This window comes from Amaranthus tricolor, chromosome 1 (genome assembly GCF_026212465.1).
Source record: "Amaranthus tricolor cultivar Red isolate AtriRed21 chromosome 1, ASM2621246v1, whole genome shotgun sequence".
Classification (NCBI taxonomy): Eukaryota; Viridiplantae; Streptophyta; class Magnoliopsida; order Caryophyllales; family Amaranthaceae; genus Amaranthus; species Amaranthus tricolor.
Window position 1 is genome coordinate 37,023,172 of NC_080047.1, and position 21,618 is coordinate 37,044,789.

General features: G+C 33.5%; 3 protein-coding genes across 3 annotated transcripts in view; 2 read left to right on the forward strand and 1 right to left on the reverse strand.

Annotated features, from left to right (window-relative positions):
- LOC130824160 (uncharacterized) overlaps positions 1-5,318 on the reverse strand; it is a 36,382-nt gene extending 31,064 nt beyond the window's left edge. The window contains exons 1-5 of the mRNA XM_057689056.1: positions 5,013-5,318; positions 4,741-4,852; positions 2,674-3,025; positions 2,279-2,433; positions 1,714-1,953 (exon numbers count right to left, since the gene is read on the reverse strand). Coding sequence (XP_057545039.1) covers positions 1,714-1,953; positions 2,279-2,433; positions 2,674-3,020 — 742 coding nt within the window. The 5' untranslated portion in view covers positions 3,021-3,025; positions 4,741-4,852; positions 5,013-5,318. The remainder of the gene's footprint in view (positions 1-1,713; positions 1,954-2,278; positions 2,434-2,673; positions 3,026-4,740; positions 4,853-5,012) is intronic.
- Positions 5,319-8,699: 3,381 nt separating this feature from the next.
- On the forward strand, positions 8,700-19,845 carry LOC130819916 (uncharacterized). The gene is made up of 4 exons (XM_057685353.1): positions 8,700-8,932; positions 9,061-9,228; positions 10,374-10,489; positions 18,992-19,845. The coding sequence occupies exons 2-4, from the start codon at positions 9,121-9,123 to the stop codon at positions 19,311-19,313; spliced, it is 546 nt and encodes a 181-aa protein (XP_057541336.1). The 5' UTR covers positions 8,700-8,932; positions 9,061-9,120; the 3' UTR covers positions 19,314-19,845.
- Positions 19,846-20,473: 628 nt separating this feature from the next.
- LOC130810262 (auxin-responsive protein SAUR62-like) lies at positions 20,474-20,826 on the forward strand. The gene is made up of 2 exons (XM_057676255.1): positions 20,474-20,582; positions 20,627-20,826. The coding sequence occupies exons 1-2, from the start codon at positions 20,474-20,476 to the stop codon at positions 20,824-20,826; spliced, it is 309 nt and encodes a 102-aa protein (XP_057532238.1).
- The last annotated feature ends 792 nt before the right edge of the window (positions 20,827-21,618 follow it).

Below are 21,618 nucleotides of genomic sequence, written 5' to 3' on the forward strand. Positions count from 1 at the left end.
GGAGGGTTCCTTGATCTGCCGATCGAAACTGACGGAGAAGTAAGGCTTTAAGTTCCTCCCAATGAACTATGGGTTGGTGGTGGTGCTCCCATTGGAACCACACCAACGCTCTTTCAGTAATGCTCACCACCGCTACCTCCATCATCTCATCTTCAGCAGGCCATAGAAATGAAAATAACGCTCGGCCTGAAAAATCCAATCGTTGGGATTTTCCCCATCAAAGGAAGGTAAATCATGTTTTTTTAGCTTTCCAGTTGCTTTTTTCGATAATGGGATATGGGTTAATGGTCTGATTTTGGTTGAGGGTTGAATTTGGCATTCTAATTGAGGTCCCATTATAGGTGTTTTTTCTCTAGACAACTTCTCACAAAGAAATTGTAAGGTCTGATTCAAAACAAAAATTTGGGAAGTTAGCTTTTCATTTTTTGGGCATTTTGGAATATTTCTGCTCGAATTTTATCATGCTCCGTGTCGGTATCGGTGGGAATTTTGGTTATTTTTGTTTCGAGGGATTCAATGCGTTAGGCGTTGTTAGGGTACACCATAATTGGATCTTGCTCTGATACCAAGTTGCTATGTACAGAGGCAAACAAACGCAACTATAATATGAAGAAGTACAGAAGAATTTTTAGAGATGAAGAGAAGATTGATTATATTGCAAAGGAAAGAAGTACAATTGTGAACTGTTTAGAGTACAACCAACTCCTATACCATCAGGTATTTCCTTTACAATTTACTGGATGCCATTCACTCTCTCAATGCTCTTACTTATAACTAAAAAGTTATTGCCACCTCATAGGATCTAGAATTTTCCTCCTTAGAGTACAACCAACTCCTATACCATCAGGTATTTCCTTTACAATTTACTGGATGCCATTTACTCTCTCAATGCTCTTATTTATAACTAAAAAGTTACTGCCACCTCATAGGTATCTAGCAATTTCCTCCCCTTCTAGATAATTCATTCAGTTATAAATGAGTCTTTGTACTTGGCTGAATCATTCCTTCTAGCTCAGTAGGTCCAATTTCAGCAGTGGTCCCTCTTTGTTTGTTTAGGCCACCTTTGATAAGTGACCCATGGCTTTTCTTTGAAGAACGGTACAGCATAATACATCTTACTTAACAGAAGATTAGAAAGTATGATAGTAACCAGAATTATGCAACATGCAAAAACAGCTCATGTTTTATATCAGTTAGCAAAAGCATCCTGCCCTCATCTATCTCCTCATCTACCTTATTTCATCCTGGACAAAGGTTTACACGGATTTTGATCCCCAACAATTGAAATCTTACGTGTGCATTTGCGGCCATCTTTTTAACCCATGACAACCATACTCATCTCGACTATTAAATCTCGCTACATGTACTTCAAACTAGTTTTAGATTCCAGAAGATGCAAATTTTCAATTAACAAAAAAGAAAACAAAAAAGACTGGTTTTTCTTGATCTCACATGATATTACCGACGTTTATAATAGTTAAAAGTGAAAATTTATTTTATCTGCTTTCACAAACAGTAGCCAGAAAAAGAAATAGACTTGGCCCTTAATTTTTTAAAAGTTGTCATGTTTTATGATTAGAATCCAAAACTCAGACAGGAAATCCAACAAGAATGCATTTCTTTATTCTAGCCAAAATTTGGCATTTCAAAAAACAAGATGAATCTACTCAAAAGTAACAGATAAAATTAGGATCAAAAAAGACATAAACTTGCCACAATAAACGGCATTGCGATGTCCCCTTGTCTTCTTAACATTTTGCATCTTTTGCACCATTGTTGACGGTTTTGCAATAGTATAGCAGGCTGCCCGAGTAGATGGTGCTCTATGGTGTCTCCCAAATCCACCACTAATTTCTCTCAACCGCAGCCCGCGCACCTGATCTGCTTGCAAATGAGGCCAACGCATGTAAACAGGCAGTGGTTTAACCTCACTCTCTGCTTTATTCATGTTGCCTGCATGGAAACATTGGGTTAAAGATTAAGCTTGCCTTCTTAATCACAAGTTCAGAATCAAAATATTCATACATGAATCAAGGGTTAATTAAAACATGATTAGTGAGGTTAATCAAAATATTTATACATGAATCAAGGGTTAATTAAAATATTCATACATGAATCAAGGATTAATCAAAATATTCCACTGAATTATTTAACATTTAATTATGAGAAGGCAAGCTTAATCAAGGATCACTAAATATTCATACATGTTTCTCATAATTAAATGTTAAATAATTCAGTGGAAGGCTTACAAAAATATAAAAATAACAAAAGAACTTACAGCCCAAGAGTGAAAAGGGTCCTGTCCCTAAAAGTGTAGGAACATCAGCTGCATTAGGTACATTTCGGGTTACAATGCCATGTGGCACATTAACTTTACTAAGTAACAGTTGCTTGAGAAGCTTAATTAAGTGATCCTTTTCAATATGAGCAAACCTATAGAAAGAAAAACATTTCATCAAGAGCAATCACATAATCGGCCACTCATTCCAGCAACACAAAACATATAGCTAGACCAAGAAGATTGCAGTTGTGTCACAGTTAATAGAGCATCAAAAATGCTATTATCACAATGGAAAACAAGAATACACAGCTTATTCCACAATGATGCCAAACCCTTAACCGCAACGAGAATACATAGCTGGTTACGGGCAAGAAAAACGGCATATCACATACCGCTCCACAAGTTTATTGTAACTTAATGGAAATGATAAGCCATCATCATTTTCATCACCGCTACGTCTCCCACTTCTTGAATACCAAGCATGGAATCTTCTCGGTAGAAGATCATGCTCAAGAAGCTCATTCCAAAATTGCCCACAAGTTCTTTGACATGGCCCACCAGACAAGAAATGCATGATGAGGAAATAAACTTCTCTGCAGTCTACATCAACATCAGCCTCTGCATAGGGGTTCAATTCTGGAACAGCAAGTGCAGCTTTTTCCCGGACCTTGAGAGGGAAACTCAGAGGTTTCATATTAGCAGTCTGATTGCTAGCAGGAAAGTGTTTCTCAAAGGCCATGATGCCTGAACAAATGTAAACGAGCCACTATTAAGACTCAGAAACTAACATTACTATAAAATAAAAATGGAACCAACAGTAGAATATAGGTGTAGGTTTTGAACCAACCTAAATTCTAAGAGGTCTGGGTAGCTGGACGGACTATCATGCAAAAAAATGCAAAAATATCTATAACATACCTAGCTCAAGCCGAGTCCCAACTAAAGAAAAGTAAAATGATTCATGTGAAAATAATTCCTCATGTAAGGAGTCAGTATAAACTTTCAAGTATCAACTACCTCCCTCGCCCATAAAAATAGGAAAACAAACAAACCACCATGAAAGGATGAAAGCATCTGCCAATGCTGAGATTTTTTCATAAAGATAAATTCCAGACCAGCAAGCCTTCAAATAACTATCTCTCCAAAGGAATTACTGAATTCTATAAAGAAAAACTACCAACAGATAAAAGCTGAAGACAGATGATTGTAATTTGTAAATGTTAGAAGGCAAGAGAAAATAGATATAGTATTATAACCAATAAGAGAGCCCCCATATAAAATTTTGCAAAAGCAACATCGAAAAATGCATATGTGAAGAATCACACAAAAGATAATTTTGTGTGACTATTACAAGCAACAATTTAAACCAAGAGCTAACATTGCATCAAGCACTTACATAAAAGCTCTTTGTTAATATAGAGGTAAGTTTGCGCACACCCAAACCCCCAAGGCCTAAACCGAGTCACTGCCCTGCTTGGATTGAGGGTAAATAAGTCAAAGTAGGAAAACAAAGTTAGTTAGAAAGAAGATTAGAGGAATTTAATTGTTAGAGGTAGAGAAATTAGTTAGAAAGTAAAGAAAAATAGATAAGATAACAATTAATTCCCCCGTTTTAGAGTATAAATTTACCCTAGGGGAGGATGCGGGAAAACTTTTCTCCAAATTAGGGATATCATTCACCTTTTTTATTCATTTTTTTTAGTTTACTCTCATTTTATCTTTCACAATTATTTCAATTACTTCATTTACACCTATACTTACCTTTATTATATTAGTTTGACTTTTTAACTCCCTTAAATATTTATACTCAATCCATGCGGGGTGATGGAAAACTTTTTTGGAAACCTAATACTATAGATATATATATTACAGCTAACTACTAGTACAACAGCAGCCTGCTTCCACAACAGTTGCTTTCATCTAAAAATCAACAAAGAGTCTCTAACTAGATGAAATACATAGGCTTAAATACGTTGTTGTAATCCTATAGGTTCTTTCATTGACTATGTTTCATTCTAAACCCTATTTGTAAAATTATGGTGAAGAAGATTGTCTGAAACTAATAAAAATAGCTCAATTACCGTTGGGTCTTATATCCCTTATGTCGATGGGAGCAAAGACTTATAGTTCTTTGGTTTTGATTTGAGACAGACTATGGTAAAATAACTTAATAAATCCTGTACACATTTACATTTTATTTATATGAAGTTGCATGATGTTTGCTATCAATGGTGGATCAGAAACAACCATCACTAGCAAAGATAAAGTTGTGTGCATCTGACCCCAAACCCACTCTTGGTGGGAGCCACAATGACATTGGGGCAATAAAAAATTGTAGTTTACATTACACGAACAAGAAACAACTTAAACAGAAGATTCAAGAATTCGAATCTCAATTTCAAATTGAAAATCTTCATCCATCATAGAGACTGAATGAAAAATCAAAGCCAATTGTAAACCTTTATAACATACTCCCAAGTGTCAAGTCAACCAGAAGGGCAATACCCAGCAACTAAAAACTCTCTTCTTCGACTCCAGAACCTTGAATTACCATTATCCATGTTTACATTCCTGTAAAAAAAATCCAAAAGAAAAACAATTCAGCTATTAAAAAACAATGCAAGCCCACAATTTATATAATTAAACCAACAAACAAAAGATCCACAACAAAAATTAATGCAAAATTCAATACATTTTAATTCAAATAAAAAACCAAAAATGTAAAAAGTACCTCCAATGGCATATAATTATGCCTCGAAATATTCAAAAGTATATATGATTATGAGTAATTTCCAATGGAATAAACTAATGAAATGAAAACTGAATCTTAAGGGTTTCAAACGGAAAACGAATCAATTTTAAAGATAGATTGGATGGAAAAATTCGGAGAGAAACATGCAGTGAAACTTTTGTAAAAAAATTAAAGAATTAATAATGAGTTCTTGAGTCTTGTCAATATAAGTTTGGTGTTTAAAGAGAGGGATGGTGAAGAAAGACGCAGAGGGATTAGAACAACGTCGAAAGAACAAAAAGGAAAAACTGCTCTAGTAGTATTTTTATTCTGTTTTTTTTCCTATTTTCGAAATTATACATATATTTAATAAAATAAATAAATAAATAAAAGTAGTAGTAAATATTAATAAATAATGACTTGATGTACAAAATATAGTGGGCCCGTTTTGAGAGTTGTTTCGGTGATAGCTAAACTTAACGGTGAAAATCGGAGGACTAGAAGCGCTCGCTCATGGATGTATCCTCAAATCTCAATAGATATACATATACTCTCTTAAATTATTTTTTAAAAATAATACTCTTTATAATTCGTTTCTATTTAATTTTTTATATTTTCATTTTAAACTTTTTATTTTAAAAATTTTTATTTATTATTATTATTTTCTTTTCTCAATAAATCTCTATTTATATTATATTTGTTAGACATAATTGGTCTTTTTTTTAATTGAGACATAATTGGTATTGTTCATTCTAATTTTAATAATTTTAATGATTGTGGTCTTTATATATTTTTTTAATTAAATTTGTTTCAACATTTCATAATGCTTATGATTCTCATTTATTTTTACTAATCAATATATTTTCCACTAAGTTTACTATATATTATGGAGGATATATATTTTTTAATGCTTATGGTTTTTATTAATTCTCTATTAATTTTATTACTCAATAAAATAATATCTATAAAAAATTCAACTGTTCTTAGTGAACGTGAATATTATATATAGAAAGTTGGGAACATTAAATAGGACGAAAAAGTACATATTATGCACAGTTTCACATAAAAATATAACTTGTGAATAAAAAAATTTACCAATTCAAATATATTTAGATAAGAAAATTTGTGAAAAAGCATTTAACAAACGTAACTTTTTGTTAGAAAATTCTTTAAATATCGTTTTCAACAAGTGCCTAAAAAGTCATTTTATTATCAAAAAGTACCTAATAATATTTTTCATCCAAAGTTTTTGCGAGTAATATCACATGTTCTTCATCCTCAAACTAATACTATTCATTTCCAAATTCGAATATTTGACAATTGGAAATACTAAGTTGCAAAATCTCTCAACTTGAATTTCTTCCTTAGTAATCTAATCTAATGGCATTGAAACTTGCAGGTCGAGAAAAGAATGGAGATTTTATTTTATAGATACCCTTCGCAAAGAGAGTTTCGTGAATAAGAGTAAATCCAAAACAAAGATTTAGAGCATCAAGAATGATGATCTATTTGTGGGTCATATGACCAAACTAGATGAAAAACAATTGTAATGGTGATCTAATATTGGATGGGTTGGGGAAAAAGTTGGCCAAAGGGGTCAACATGTGACTCGTTCAGCTGAACGGTCACCCCTCTTTTTTTAAAAAAATTTCGCCACATGTTGCAATATGATTGGGCAACGAAAAGTGGCTGCCTACTGCCACTGACACGCGCGCTGCCCGTATGCCACTTGTCGCGTTCTGATTGACTGCCAAAAAATAGCCGTTTTTTGTAATTAACGGCTATTTTCGTATTTAATTATTTTTTTTTTTAAATTATACCAACGATCATATTTTTCAGAGATCTATAAAATAGGACCCATATTGATATTTTTTGACATAATTTTATATTTACATATTTTCTTCTTATTTTCCTACTTTTTTTTTGTTAAAAAATACCAAAATAATCATTTCAAAAATCCCAAAAAATGACGTATACATGTTTGATTTGTTTGAAATGACTCTTTCTATGATGGCCCTGTGATGATACGTTTGATATTTCCGTCTTATGTTGAGCAGCAGGGAGATCATAGATAGACTTAAAACAGGTTATGGAGTCTCTCGTGCATCGCATATGGGGGATCGAGCGCGTAACTTATGTTTATAATAATGTTTTCATGGGTTTTAACCCCAAAGTTTTATTTTGTTGGGTTGTATATGTTTGAGAGGCATGCGATCTCCATTTGTATAAGTTTATTTCTGCTGCATAATTTTCTAGTTTGTATGTTTTTTTTTTTTTTTTTTTTTTAAGTTTTGTCTTTTGGAACTCAAGCGTTTACACTAGAACCACGATCCATGCTTGACATGATCTTTAGAGAAGCCAATGATGAATCATTCTGCCGTGATATAGATTTGATAGGCCGTTGATGCCTTTACTTTATTAGATTCTAATAACCTTTATTTTCTACAAAGGCGCACAGTTTTAGGGCAGATGCTATTGAAATTTTCCACTGACATTTTAAAAGTTTATTATTATTATTTTATTTATTTTATTTTAATGTAACACTCGAATTTCCTCCCGTCCTTTACGGTTTGGTTTCGTACAAGGGGTCGAAAATTCAAGGGTGTTACACTGAAGGTGATAACCCATTTTCTATTACAAGCCTTAATGACAAATGAGTAGATCTTTAACTTTATTTGATCTATAATTACCTATATGGGAGGAAGACAAGCTTTTCATCCTTATAGAGATTAGAGATATTAAGATAAAAAGATGAATCTATCAAAGGAGAAGATATGAAAGTTGTAAGGGTCAAAGATGTTGACATTGTACTTCACAATGGTTAAATAGTAACTCTAGAAGTCTAGATTAGGCAAGGCATGCACCTAATTTAGGGAGAAATCTGAGAAATCGAATTTTTTTATGAAGGGTGGAGAAATAAGGGTATCATATTTACATGATAGATGGATGGATCATTATCATTAGTGGGCTCTCGGTGATTATGGTTGGTAAAATAAACGAAAGAAATACTATGTATGCTGATGAGCGTGATAGAGTGATTTGCGTTTAAGAGAAGGCGTCACTGGGTCTAAATTCGTCAAAATGGAGCTTTCATGACTCATCAATTTGAGGTGATAGTCATATTGTGTTTAAGAAAAGGTTTGTTAAGACTTGAGAAATATACCCAAAGATGGATGTTATTATTTTTTTTAGATTTCCTACTACTATTATTATTATTATTATTATTATTATTATTATTATTATTATTATAAATAATTAGAAAAATGGATGTCAAATATAATTAAGAAAATTGAGTTTCAAAAATTGTCATATGAGATGATTTCATGATGAGATTATCTTTATCAGGCTGATCTGATGTATATTTACTATCTTAAAGTAATCGCTTATAATTTTAAAATGATTACTTATAATTTTAAAGTGATTACTTATAATTTTAAAGTGATCGGTTTTTATAATATTAAGGTATCACTTATAGCTTTAAATTAATCACTTATAATAAGTGCTCATTTAGAAAAATGACCTAATTATATGGACTCGTCTCATGGTGAGATGGTTTCATATAAGACAAGCTGGTATAGTTTTCTTAATATTCCCTCCATTTTCTTGATTTACTCTAGATTTATTCGTGAGAGGTATAAATGCAATATCTAATTTTAAATCGACCCAAAGTACTTAAATCCGAAATCAATTCAATAATGCCAACGAACCCATCAACGAGAGACATAGGGTAAATCGCTATTCTCTAACCCCTCTTTTATATTGTCTCTTACTTCTTAGATACGAAGTAGAGTAACCAGAATTCCATCTTCATCATTCTCCATTCCACAATTCATTGGAAATTAGATATATTTTACAATTCCGTAAACCTAAACCAGGCGTTTTCCAGAGCTGGCCAAATTTATTTCCGAAACGCGAAATTGGTCCGTTTCTTCTGTTAATTCTTATTTCTATTTCATCAGGTGTTTTAGGGATCATACGCATGTACTTTTTAAACTGAATTTACAATCTTTCCGACGAGTTTTTTTTTAATTATTTGTAATTTATCCAGGTATTTAGGTAATTGTTTGAATTGGATTGTTTTGGATTCGAGTGTAAAAAAAGAAGAAAAATGGAACCATCTTCAATCATAACACCGGAAGATGTGTTGGAGTCTTTGATGAATGATGGTACTATTGATGCTCTTAGATTGAAGATTATCAATCAGCTTAAAGCTAATGTAAGTTTTTTCAATTATTTTTGCAACTTTTATTTGTTATTGGGTGTTTGTAGCAAGTATGTTGCTACCTAGAATAATAATCAACCTTGTATGTTGTTTGCTCTATCTCAAACATGTATTTTTTCATACTGCCTTTGTAATGGTAATGGAGGGTAATAAAATTACGAACAAAAGGGATATTTGTAGCAAATATGTTGCAACCTAGTATAATAATCAACAAAAGGAATATGCTACCGACCTAGTTTACTTTGAACGGGTAGCTAGATTACGTTTTCAATTGTCTGACATCATGTGGTTAGATGATAGCTTATTAGCTTCTCTGATTATCCTTAAAGATTTGGAGATGCACACCAAACAACCCTAAGCATGGAAATAGTTCTAGGGAGAAGAGATGTTGAGTGAAAATTTGTGTTTTCTTCCTTCCTTTCTGTTGTGCGAAGCTGTACATAACGTTTGCTACCAAGGGTCAATTTGAAACAACCCCTTTGTTAGTTTTATCATTAATAAGGGTAATGCTGTGTACATCCGACTCTCTCAAACCATAGCCTAGGTAGAATCCACTTAATGGCATTGGTGATGGAATGTTTTTGTTGTTGTTCCTTTCTTTCCTTTTCCTTTAATTTTGAGCTTGTTCAGTGAGGTTCTCACTCGCCCTTGAATAGTGAGGGGTCCACTGTGTGATTCATTTTAAAAAATCTCTATCAATTTTATATAAGTTGGAGCATTGTTTATCAAAATATGTAAATTATTAAGTGTAATGTTGCACCGCACACGCAAAAGGTTCACACCTTTGCCTTACTCCAGGTTCCCTAGGGCATGGATGCAATTATGCAAATCTAATACTGACAACTACCTTTTTAATAGGGCTTAGGAAGAGATACTTATTTCTTGTGGTCAGTATAGCAAATTGGTTTCAACATTTGATCTAGAATTTGTTACTTGAGGTTTTATCCACTTTTATTTTGTTTGCTTAGAATTTGAAATTTTATTTATCCTTGGAGAGGTCGGTGGGGGGGGGGGGGGGGGGGGGGGTTGGAAGGAACATTGATCGGAGTGAACATTGGTCGTCCTATGTAAATTATAAAAGACTATTTTCAAGCAAAACATGCTCTTAGAGATGATACCCATGCTTTTTTATTTTACAGGAGGAGTTGAAAAAAACAGCTATAACAATGGTAGAGCAGAGCAAGGTTCTCAACACACCTGGAGCAGAAAAGCAGACCAAAAGGGAGCTCTTTGATTCTCTTCGCCAAGAGCTTGAGTAAGTTGTTATGTAATCTTGTTTTCATTTTGTTCGAACTTGTCTTTGGAGGAAGTGGTAATTTCCTTACAAAGCTTCTTTTATAAGTAGTTGTAGATTCTGTTTTACTTGATCTATTGAACTTTCTATTTTATTAGGTTTAGCTTTTATTATCAGGGAAAAAAATACATAAAATAATATCTAGATTCCTCTTGTATTCCTTCAATGATCCCACATTTTGATTAGCCATGAATAAACCGAACTTTAGGGGTTGTTTGCTCATAACATAACTGTTGGGAAAGATCACAAAATTATAGTAGCAGAAATAGTTTACGTTTTCCCTTTACTTGTAAAACAAAATAGGCTAAGAAATATCTTCTTTAAAACTAGAGAACAAACTCTTTAACAATAAATGAGTTGATAATAATTTAATGTACTACATATCTCAAACTTACAAGTATTTATAATAAATCATAATACTAAACAAGTGATGGCCTAGATTCAAGACAATTCTTAATCTCTAAAAAATTACGCATTTGCTTATTTGTTTCCTCATATTGCTCTACCTTATTTTCTATGTTTTACCACTTATATTTCCTTGATTTTCTCTTATATTATTTTATCTCTCTTTCACATTGAGAGGAATTAGTCCAACAAATATCCCCCTTCCGACTTATGTGAAGGCTTTTGAAAGACCAACCATCTTTCTGAACATGATGACTAAAGTGGTTACGATGGGAAAACTCTAGGAAACAAATAAGCAACTGCATATTTTTTTAGAGATTAAGAATTGTCTGGAATCTAGGCCATCACTTGTTTAATATTATGATTTATTATAAATACTTGTTGTAGGTTTGAGATATGTAGTGCATTATAATATTATCAACTCATTTATTGCTAAAGAGTTTGTTCTCTAGTTTTAGAAGATATTTCTTAGCCTAAAATGTTTTACACGTAAAGGGAAAATGTAAACTATTTCGGCTACTATTATCTTGTGATCTTTCCGAACAATTCGTATCATAACTACAATCATAGCTAGAGATGGCAAAATGGGCGGAGGGTGTGGGTACCCTTTCCCCCATCCCTATACCCGTCTAAAAATCTTTTATCTGCCCACCTGTCCACCACCCATGGCAGGTAAATTTTTTTATCCCCATGCCTGCTCACATGGGTATATACTTAATACCATCACCGCCCAATTTACCCGCCTCATCCCCGCCTAGTTTACCTATTTCATACCCGCATCCACTCCATCCCGGCGCAGTTTGCCCATTTCATACCCCCCCCCAATCCCTGCTTGAATTTTTAGAAATGCATTATTAAAATAATCAAAAATAAAAATATGCTCACTCCACCTAAATTATAGCATTAAACACATTAAAAATCATTATCCATAGTATAAACTACAAAGTTGAATGCAAAATACAAAGTCTAAATTGCATATTCAAAATACAAAGTCACTACAATTTCACAATCTTCCTTCAACTGCTCCACTAGCTTGATAATTCAACGTTACCTATAAAATAATAAATAGTAATTTATTATTAATCTGACATTATAATTTGTAAATTAAATTAATTTGCAATGTCAAACATAAAAATAATGAAGAAAATGTGAAACCATGCAAATGACATTGTAATTAATTAACTTAATCTAGTGCAGAAAATATGAAATTAAATTCCTCCATTATATCCATTAAGTTGGCCAGTAAGTTAGTGATTAAGCATTGTAAATCAACCATTAGAAACCCTGCAATTAACGAGCATAAAAACTTTATAGCTGCATTATACAACAACAAAGAATGCCAAAAACTTTCCAAACAACAAACCAAATTGAAATTAAGCAATTAGCAAGTCAGTGATAGGGATGGTTGGCAGTGAATGTCATTCTAAACTGACTAAGTGAATGGAAAAATAAAGCATTTAAGCAAAACAAATAATTGCGAAATTGAATGGAAAAACAAATGAAAATAGGAAAATGAAGAACTACATATTGAATACTGATGACCGAGATGAATATCGTTCTCAATGAAGCAACTAGAAACTCAGTGATAGAGATGATGACGGTGAATGTTGTGGGTTAGGGAATGAGTGAATGTAAGAGTTTTAGGGTTTTGGGCTTCTTTAATAATTTCATTATTTGAGGGAGAGTAAATGGCGGTGAGAATGAATGTTTTAGGGTTTTTTTGAGATTTTATTGGTTGAATGATGGCATGGGTCAATGTGTTTGGGTAATTGATTTTGGGCTTAGTATTGGGCTACTATGAAATTTTAGGATGCTCATTAATTTTACAGAATTTCTGTCACATTAATTTAATTGTTGCAAAAAGACCTTATATCCACCACCTACCCACTACCCATGGCGGATTGGACTTTCCCATACCCACCCACTACCCACCAAAGTCATACCCATACCTGCCTCAACTGGAGTGGGTGCGGCGCAAAACCCACTAAATTTTACCCGTCTCATAGCCTTACATGTTTTTAGCTAAAAGGCAAAAGTAAATGTAACAAAAAGAACAATTTAAATTAATTCATAAAATAATTTAAAAATAGAAACCGAAGAAATTTATTTCGAGAAATCAGAAAATAATAAAAATAAACTAACCCCTCTTCTGCCCTACCACCACCGATGGCAACTAGGCGAGATATCTCTCCATTTCCAGTCAGGGAAACACCCTCCTTCCCCCCTTTCGTTAACCACTTCTCTCTTCCTTTTTTCCAACTACAACTCCTTCCTCTTCTCCAATTCATGGCCATTGTTGATATACTACAGGTCGTATTTGTAGAAAAAGCTTACCATCACCATCATGAGATGGTCTTGGAAGTCGAACCCATATTAAATTGTTGCATTATATTGACAAGTGTATTATAACTATTTGGAATTAGGTCTATAACATATTGCCACCAACAACCCCCCCCCCCCCCCCCCCACAAAGAAAATATCATTCAAGTCATAATCATGAATTCAAGTGAGGTACTCAGATTATGTCCCTTTATAATGCAGACCCTATGCATGTGAACAACCACAAACAGTATTGTGCTGTTTAGCCAAACATGAACAAATAAGGTTATTGAGAGGTGTGTGCCTAGTTAAAGGCATAATTTTCAATGCACATAACATGGGCGTAATATAGACACAACAATGCACATAACAAGGGCGTATAATGCCATTGCGTTCGCCATTGATACCCTTTGTGAATGGCATCATTTTCTTAGTATGGAAGGGGTGGTGGTGGTTTTCTGTCGGCGATAGTTGGGCTAGTTAGAATTTTTTATTTTTAAAATTGCTTTTTCTATATTATTATAACTTTTTTTTCATTTTTGGATATAATTTCGATTTTTCGGCAAAGCATCCTGTTTTTGAAAGGTACAAGTTACTATAGTGCATGCTGGGATACACCTTCCAAAGTTCGATTTCTTTATGGCTATTCAATAGGTGAGATTATTATAGGAAAAGAGGAAAAAAAAGTTGAGATTTTGGATAATTTTTCCTGTTATTAATTTGTAGTTATAGTTTGTAACATTCAACATCATGGCCTGTTTACCAATATGTATTACTGACAAAGTACCTTTTGATGTTCTTTTGCTCACTAATACACTATGGCTTTTGTCGATCTCTTAAGCTCCTTTGCTCTTATTTTATGTCTGTTGTTGTTGGACTCATTGTGATTCTCTGTTGGACTCTTTGTGATTCTCTGTTACCTACTAACTATTTTTTTTCCACCACTCATTCACCCTTCTCTCTTTGTTTTTTTTTCCGTTGAAGTTGCCTTAAATTTGGCTAAAATTGTTTTGGTTCTTTCGCGTGAAGGTTGTACGACCGTATTGGACTGTGGGTAGTCTGGTGCTTGGGGTAAGGGTGAGCAAAGACGGATATCCGAAATTGGCATATTTGCTATCCAATATCCGATTCGATCCGACTCGGATATCTGAATCCGATCTCCAATAATATTTGGATCGGGTATCCGAACTATTCGATATCCGATTCCAATTGAGATAAGGTAAAAAATTCAAATCGGATATCCCCCATTTGAGATTAGTCAAACTGATTTTTTTTAAAAATACAATTTTATTCTTATTAATGTTGTATATCTGAATTTACTTATAATATGCCGATATATGACAATTAAAAAATGTCGGATATTCAGATATTCGAATCTCAAAAATTGGTATTTGAATTCGTATCCGATATTCAAATTTTCGAGTTGGATATCCAATCCGAACTAGAATTTTGAATAGGATGTCCTAAGATTTGAATCGGATTTTCGAATCATCATATAGTTTTGTTCAACCCTAGCTTGGGGTTAAGAAATAGGTGATAGTTTGTGTTTTAATGAAAGTGAGGGAAGGTGATGTTTGTGGCCAAGCAGTAGGGAGGGTGTGGTTGTGGTCTTTGTGTACAAAGGGTGTGGGGATGATAAGAATATGGGCCAAGGGATTAGGCGTTTAAATTAGATACATCTGTTCTTGGAGATATTAGAGTATGTTGGAGAATAGGAAACTGTATTCAGAGCTCGTTTGGTTTACACAACTTGTAAATTCCCATGGGAATTTTTTAGTATCTTGCAAGTTACTTCCTTTGTCAAATTTCTGAGAAAGTAAGTTTTCTTGTTTGGTTGCACATAGTATATTGCAGTTCATACATGAATTTGGAGTTACCAACGCTCTTGGTAATTAAATTCTTACACTTTGTATAAATTTCCACTTTAGAAGGATTTCTAATTCTTATGCTTGGAGGACAGGTCTGAAAAAGGATATAAATGACCTAGATTTACAAATTGAGATGGTTGAAAATAGAATGAATGGAGAAAAACAATCCATGTGGACAACCATCGGAACAAATATATTATTTCTTGTAGCTGTCCCTAATCTTTTGGGTTTAAGGCTTTGACGTTATTGTTTTTGTTCCCAAAATACTATTAACTAAACAATTATTTAAATAAGAAAAACCTAGAAAATTGAAATTCCAAGGGAATTAGGAGGAAACAAAATGACTTCTAGGTTGTAATATACCATATATATGGTTAAAGGGCTAATTGGTATTGCATGTTCATCTCATGATAAAGCCCTCAATATAGTGTACAAGGACTTGGACAATCATTATATCTAAAATCCTAGACAATTTACTCTGCTGAATGCAAAAGATACTCTCACTTATATGATTCCTAAACATCATAACATTCATTTGTTACTACCTAATCTCTTTTTTTAATCTCTAAAATTCCCTAATATCTCTAGCACCCGTTGTAATCATGATGATAATGATAGTAGTACGAACAATACAATGGGAGAAATAATAATAACATCAAACAATGATCCATAATCTGTAGTAGTCAGGCCAGATTAATTGTATGAACAAGAATCAATCAAATAGGGCAAGATCAATTTGATAATCTTGAATTTTTTATTGGTGAAGTCCGTGATATTGATTTCAATCTTTGTATTATGCAGCAACACATTCTATTATTGACAATTTTTTGAGTAAGCCGCACTCAAATCTTTGGTTCTTTTGAAGACAAAGTAAGTTTGTATCAAGTAAAACCTTGTCTCATACTCGAGGAGAGTTGATGAATCCTATCTCAGTGACCAATAAGACCTATCTCACGTTGAAAGTCGTAATACAAACAAACACCAAAATAGTCAACAATCACAAAATTCAATACTATAAGGAACACAAATTTCAGTTTATTTGCAACTTCATAGTTTTATACATCAATTGTTTGTTCTTTATAACGTGGGACACCTTCAAAACTTTTACAAATTCTTGTTTAGGACCGTCCTAAAATTAGGACGCTATTTCATATGTGATCACTTTTAAAGCTTAGATGATCACCTTTTTATAAGGCTTATGTGCTCATCTTTAAGACCTATATGATCACTTTTAAGGCCTATATATTCACTTTAAAAGGATCATTTTTATTTTACTATGTAATTACTTTTAAAGCTTATGCGTTCACTTTTAAAGCATATGTGATTACTTTTAAGGCTTATGTGATCACTTTTAAGGCTTATGTAATCACTTTTAAAGCTTATGGAGATTGTGTTTTATGGTGGTGGTGGTGGTGGACTTGAAAATTAAAAATGATCACATATGCCTTTAAAGTGATCAAATAGGCTTTAAAAGTAATCATATAGGTTTTAAAAGTGATAAAGTGATACACATAAGCTTTAAAAGTAGTCACTTATAAAGTGATCACACATGCTTTAAAAGTGATTACATAAGCGTTAAAAGTGATCACATAAGCCTTAAAAGTGATCACATATGCTTTAAAAGTAACCACATAAGCTTTAAAAGTGATCACAAAGTAAATTAAAAATGATCACAAAGTAAATTAAAAATGATCACATAGGTCTTAAAATAATCACATATGCCTTATGAATGATCACATAGGCTTTAAAAGCAATCACTTACAATAGTAAAAAGTGATCACTTAAGCCTTAAAACTGATCACATAGTGGGCCGACCCATTTACCATCCATGTCCTAAATATAGGACGCCTCATATGAGACTTCCTTCAAAACTTTAGATAGGTTTAGAGTTTAGAAAAATTCATTCATTTTAAGTATCAAACCCAAAATCTTTGAGCAAAACCCATTGGATATAAGAAATAAAAAAAAATCTTTAAATAGGTAAAAAAAGGTTTAAAACGAGTAGTGCAAAGTAAGGCCGCATCGTATTGTAAAGGTTTTCAAATTTGCACAATCAGTGTGGCATTGTATAGGTGTAAAAAATGTGTTTTAGGCCATTCCAAGCGATATTTCATAGTTTAGGCCGATATTTTGGTTGTACGACAAGCACATCATTCCCCTTACTGCATCACTTTGATTGTTACCTCAACCATGACCGTTATTGCTTTTTTGCACTATGTTCATGGGTCATGGTTTAGGACTCAAAATGGACTTAGGATGGGGCCGATTCTATTGGTTGGGTCTTGGTACAAGTTAGGTGCAAACTAGTCATGAGTCGAATAGTATTTGGATACTTAGGTTCGAGTTAAAGGGTTAAATTACAGTTGAATAGGTTTAAGGGTCACGTGTAATTTGAATACAATAGACTCTTAACGATTATTTTTATTGAGAAACTTCGACCATCGAATATAGTCTAATATGGCTTATGGGGGTGATATGCAGTTCAAATCTATAAATCGAGTGTAGGTTGTGTTTGGTTTAAATGTCAAGTTTACTAGTAACAAATGTTAAGTTAAATGTATTTGTTTTTTGTTGGATCATGATCCGATCCTATTTCATTGGGTCTCAAAAAATAAAACCTTTACATTAAGGTCGGGTTTTTAGGGTCAAGTTAGGGGCAATTCCTACTAGGTACTAGACCCATAAGTACATGACCATATTTTGTTATCATGTGATTGAAGGAAAGTTTTTTCAAAACCAAAATGTTTTCATTTTTCTGTTCTGGTTTTGCAAAACCGGGCAAAAGTTATTTTTAAAAGGAAAAATTACCTAGAATAATCTAACTTGTTGATGATTTCCTACAATAATTCCACATATTGATTAACCATGAATAATCCCAACTTTAGAGGGTATTTTCTTAGAGTGAACCTGGTAATCGGATGACTTGCTATAGCAAGTTTTATGTTTAAAAAAATAGATAAATTAAGATAAAATGTCGAAAAAAATGTTAAAGATTTTTTATTATTCTGAATTTTTTATGTAGATTTTCAAAATTTTTCTCTACTTTACATTAATTTTCAGTTTACATTGTTTTGGTAAATTACCTATAGTAGGTTATCCGGTTTTACGAGTACTCTAGGAAAATATTCACTAATTGGGATTATTCATGATTAATCAATATGTGAGATTATTGAAGGAAAATCAAGAAAAAGTTTGATTGTTTTAGATAATTTTTCTTTTTAAAAAACTGCTTTGTCAAAACAGTTTTGGTTTATCTCCTGTTTGTAAAAATACTATACCAAACGACACCTAAATTGCTTTGGTCTTGATGTGTATTTCTTCATAAGGAGTATTTCTCTGTTTTTTTGTAAATTATTGTTTGGGGTTTTGAAAACCTCTTTGCTATTACTACAAGGGTAATGTTGCGTACATTTGATCTTCCAAATCCCACCTAGGTGAGAGCCACTCAATGAGATTGTAATGAAATGTTGTTTTGTTCGGGTTTTCTGTTGATTGTCCGTTGTTAAAAGTATTCCCTCTACCCTCTGATTTACCCCTCTTTTTACAGTTGCTTGTTTTAAGAGGGTTAGTGATTGGGTGGGGTAATCACTTGGGATGTCACACCAAGTGCTTGTTTTAAGAGGGTTAGTGATTGGGTGGGGACATGGGGTAATCACTTGGGATGTCACACCAAGTTTCTTTTTTTGGAAATGAAGCAAAACAGAGTACTGAAAAGGCAAGTAAAGCAATATTGAATGCAGAACCTGCTCTCTCTAGTGTTTTTATGGTGATGATTACTGGTTCTCTATCCTAACCTCTTATGTTTAGTCATTTTTCTTCTGCTTGTCATGCTGCATATCATTCAGATACTGTGTCTTCGTATTTTTGGCAGGACACCTGTGCTTGAGAAGGCCTCTAAGTCAGTGTGGGACCTAATTTTGGACGATAAAGGACTTGGAAAAGAAATCAGTGAAACTGTTGAGAGGGTCTTTTGCCGATTAAGTGGCCGTGAACCTCCTTTGTTTGCTGCCTCAACCAGTGACGCCCAACAGCAGGAGAAGGAGAAAGAGCAGGAAGAGAATCCAGCATCTACTTCGAAGAAAAGAACTTTGGATGAGATGAATGAAGTACGAGAAAAATTTGATACAGGATCTGACGACGCCCCAACTGCATCATCTGAGGAGAAAAATCCCGTCACTAACTCAAAGACTTGACTCGAGATAAAGCTCTTGCCTCTTTAATGTAGAGTAGTGAGTGTTCACGGCTACCAGCCTTTGACTGTCAGAAAATGTGATTGGCTTGTAGCATGTTCTTGTTGTGGTGGAGTTTTGTGAATGGAAGTTCTTGAATCCGACCATGATCTACACATTGACGACAGGATTATGCATTATTGTATAGGCAAGTAGGCAACCGATGTTCGACTATCTCATTCGACGTTCGGCCATACCAAGGGTATCTTGTCCTGCACGTTGTGAACACTCTAACATTTTACGATACTATATTATTATCGTATTTAATGTAATAGACCAATATGTAGGTCATTAAGTGCTTATTTACCGAGGATCATGGGTTAGCCTAGTGGTTGATGATCATCTCTTTCACCCTTAACTTTAGTAAGATTTAATTCCCTTTTCCCTTACTTTTAGGGATTCTTTAGCTTACCCCAAAGAAAAAAAGTGGTAGAATTGTTTATTTTGATTGGCTTCTTTCCGGACTTTCATTATCTTTCTAATTAGATTTATTATCTACATATCGGTTACATACAAAAGAATAGATAAGACATTCCTCTAAAAACTACATATGGACAACTATAAATTAGTTTGTTCTAGAGGTTCAGATAAGATAATGAAATTGTAAACCGTCTTTCATCATTTGTGTAGACAATCAATTGACCCTCATCAGCCACTGGTTGCGGTCAAGTGTTCCTCTTTCGCCTTGCAACAGCCATCTTCTTAGCCATTCAACTACATTATTGTATTTGAAGTTGAATGGTAACGTTATCTCCATGAATGTGAATATGTAATGTTCTCTAATGTACATGACAAGCCAAACATGTGTATTTATTTAGTTGTTGAACATTGAAGAATGAAAGCATGAAGTTAAGCCATTTAGCTAATTAGCTGTTCAATGTGTTGAATGGTTACCTGATGGAAAAGTACACCCCACACAGCCACCTGGAACACCCTCATAATTTTGCTTCCAAAGCCTTGGACCTACAAAACCTTCTCATTTCTCCATTCTCAACCAAGCACTTCTTCATTACTCATCGTTACAGTTTAATCCAAGTCTCATCATCTAAAATGCAAAGAGAATACTTGCTTTTTCAATCAGAAAACATACTATAAAATGATAAGTACAAAAAAGCTTAATCTAAATGGCGAGGAAGCGGCAAAAACTAGCAACTACGATTAGAAGAAGAATTTCCTGGTCAAGAACAGTCACGAAAAAGGTCATTTTGTGGTATACACAAGTGATAAAAGACGGTTTATGAGTCCTTTGGCGTACTTGAAAAGTGATATTTTTGTAGAGCTCTTTAAAATGGCAGAAGAAGAGTTCGGAGTAGTAGCTTCAGGGCCAATTGTGCTTCCTTGTGATTCAAGTTTCATGGAGTATGCAATCTCTATTATCCAAAGACATGTAGCTGAGGGTTTAGAAAAGACATTTGATTATGTCCTTGATTACCTGCAGATGTTATGGTTTTTGAATCTCAAACAACCATGTGAATAGAAAAGAGAGGGAGAAGAGAAGAAATTTAGGAGAGGAGAAGAATATTATTTTTATTTTATTATATGTCAGAAACTCTAATACACTCTTGTGTCTCTTTTTTACTACTATGACTATCACAAACACCCACATAACTAATTACAATCTTATTATCAAATGTACCTGTAACATATTTTGTATCATCAAATGACATTCATAAACAAGATAATCACCAAATGTTGATTTGTAGTTGTAAGAAACATTACATAGTCTTCTGTACATTATAGTCTCACAGATAGTTCATAGTTGTACAATTTGACTTGAGAAATTAATTGAAAGGTCCAGAGCAACTTTTAACTAAACATTCTTCTTGTGTTAGCAATAAATGGCTCTTTGTCGCTTCATGTTAGCGATAAACAGTCTTCTTGTGTTAGCAATAAATGGCTCTTTTAACTAAACAGTCTTCTTGTGTTAGCAATAAATCAAGTGACATTCATAAACAAGATAATCACCAAATGTTGTAGTTGTTACCAAGATTTGACTGTGTTCGCCATTATTAACAGCGGGCTTTTACTTGATTTGAGTCAACAAAAGTTTAGATTAAGGTATATGGAAAAACAATTGCTCGTTGTTACTAACAAAAGACCATTAACATTCAAAGTCAACTACTGTAAAAAAGTCAACAAAAGTCAACCAATCGCCCCATGTTAGTAAGAACGGACAATTATTTGACGAACTTTTTTTGACTCAATTTAAGTAGGGATGAGCATTTTAGGGTCTGGGTACGGTCTACACCCGAACCCTAATTTTAGGTAG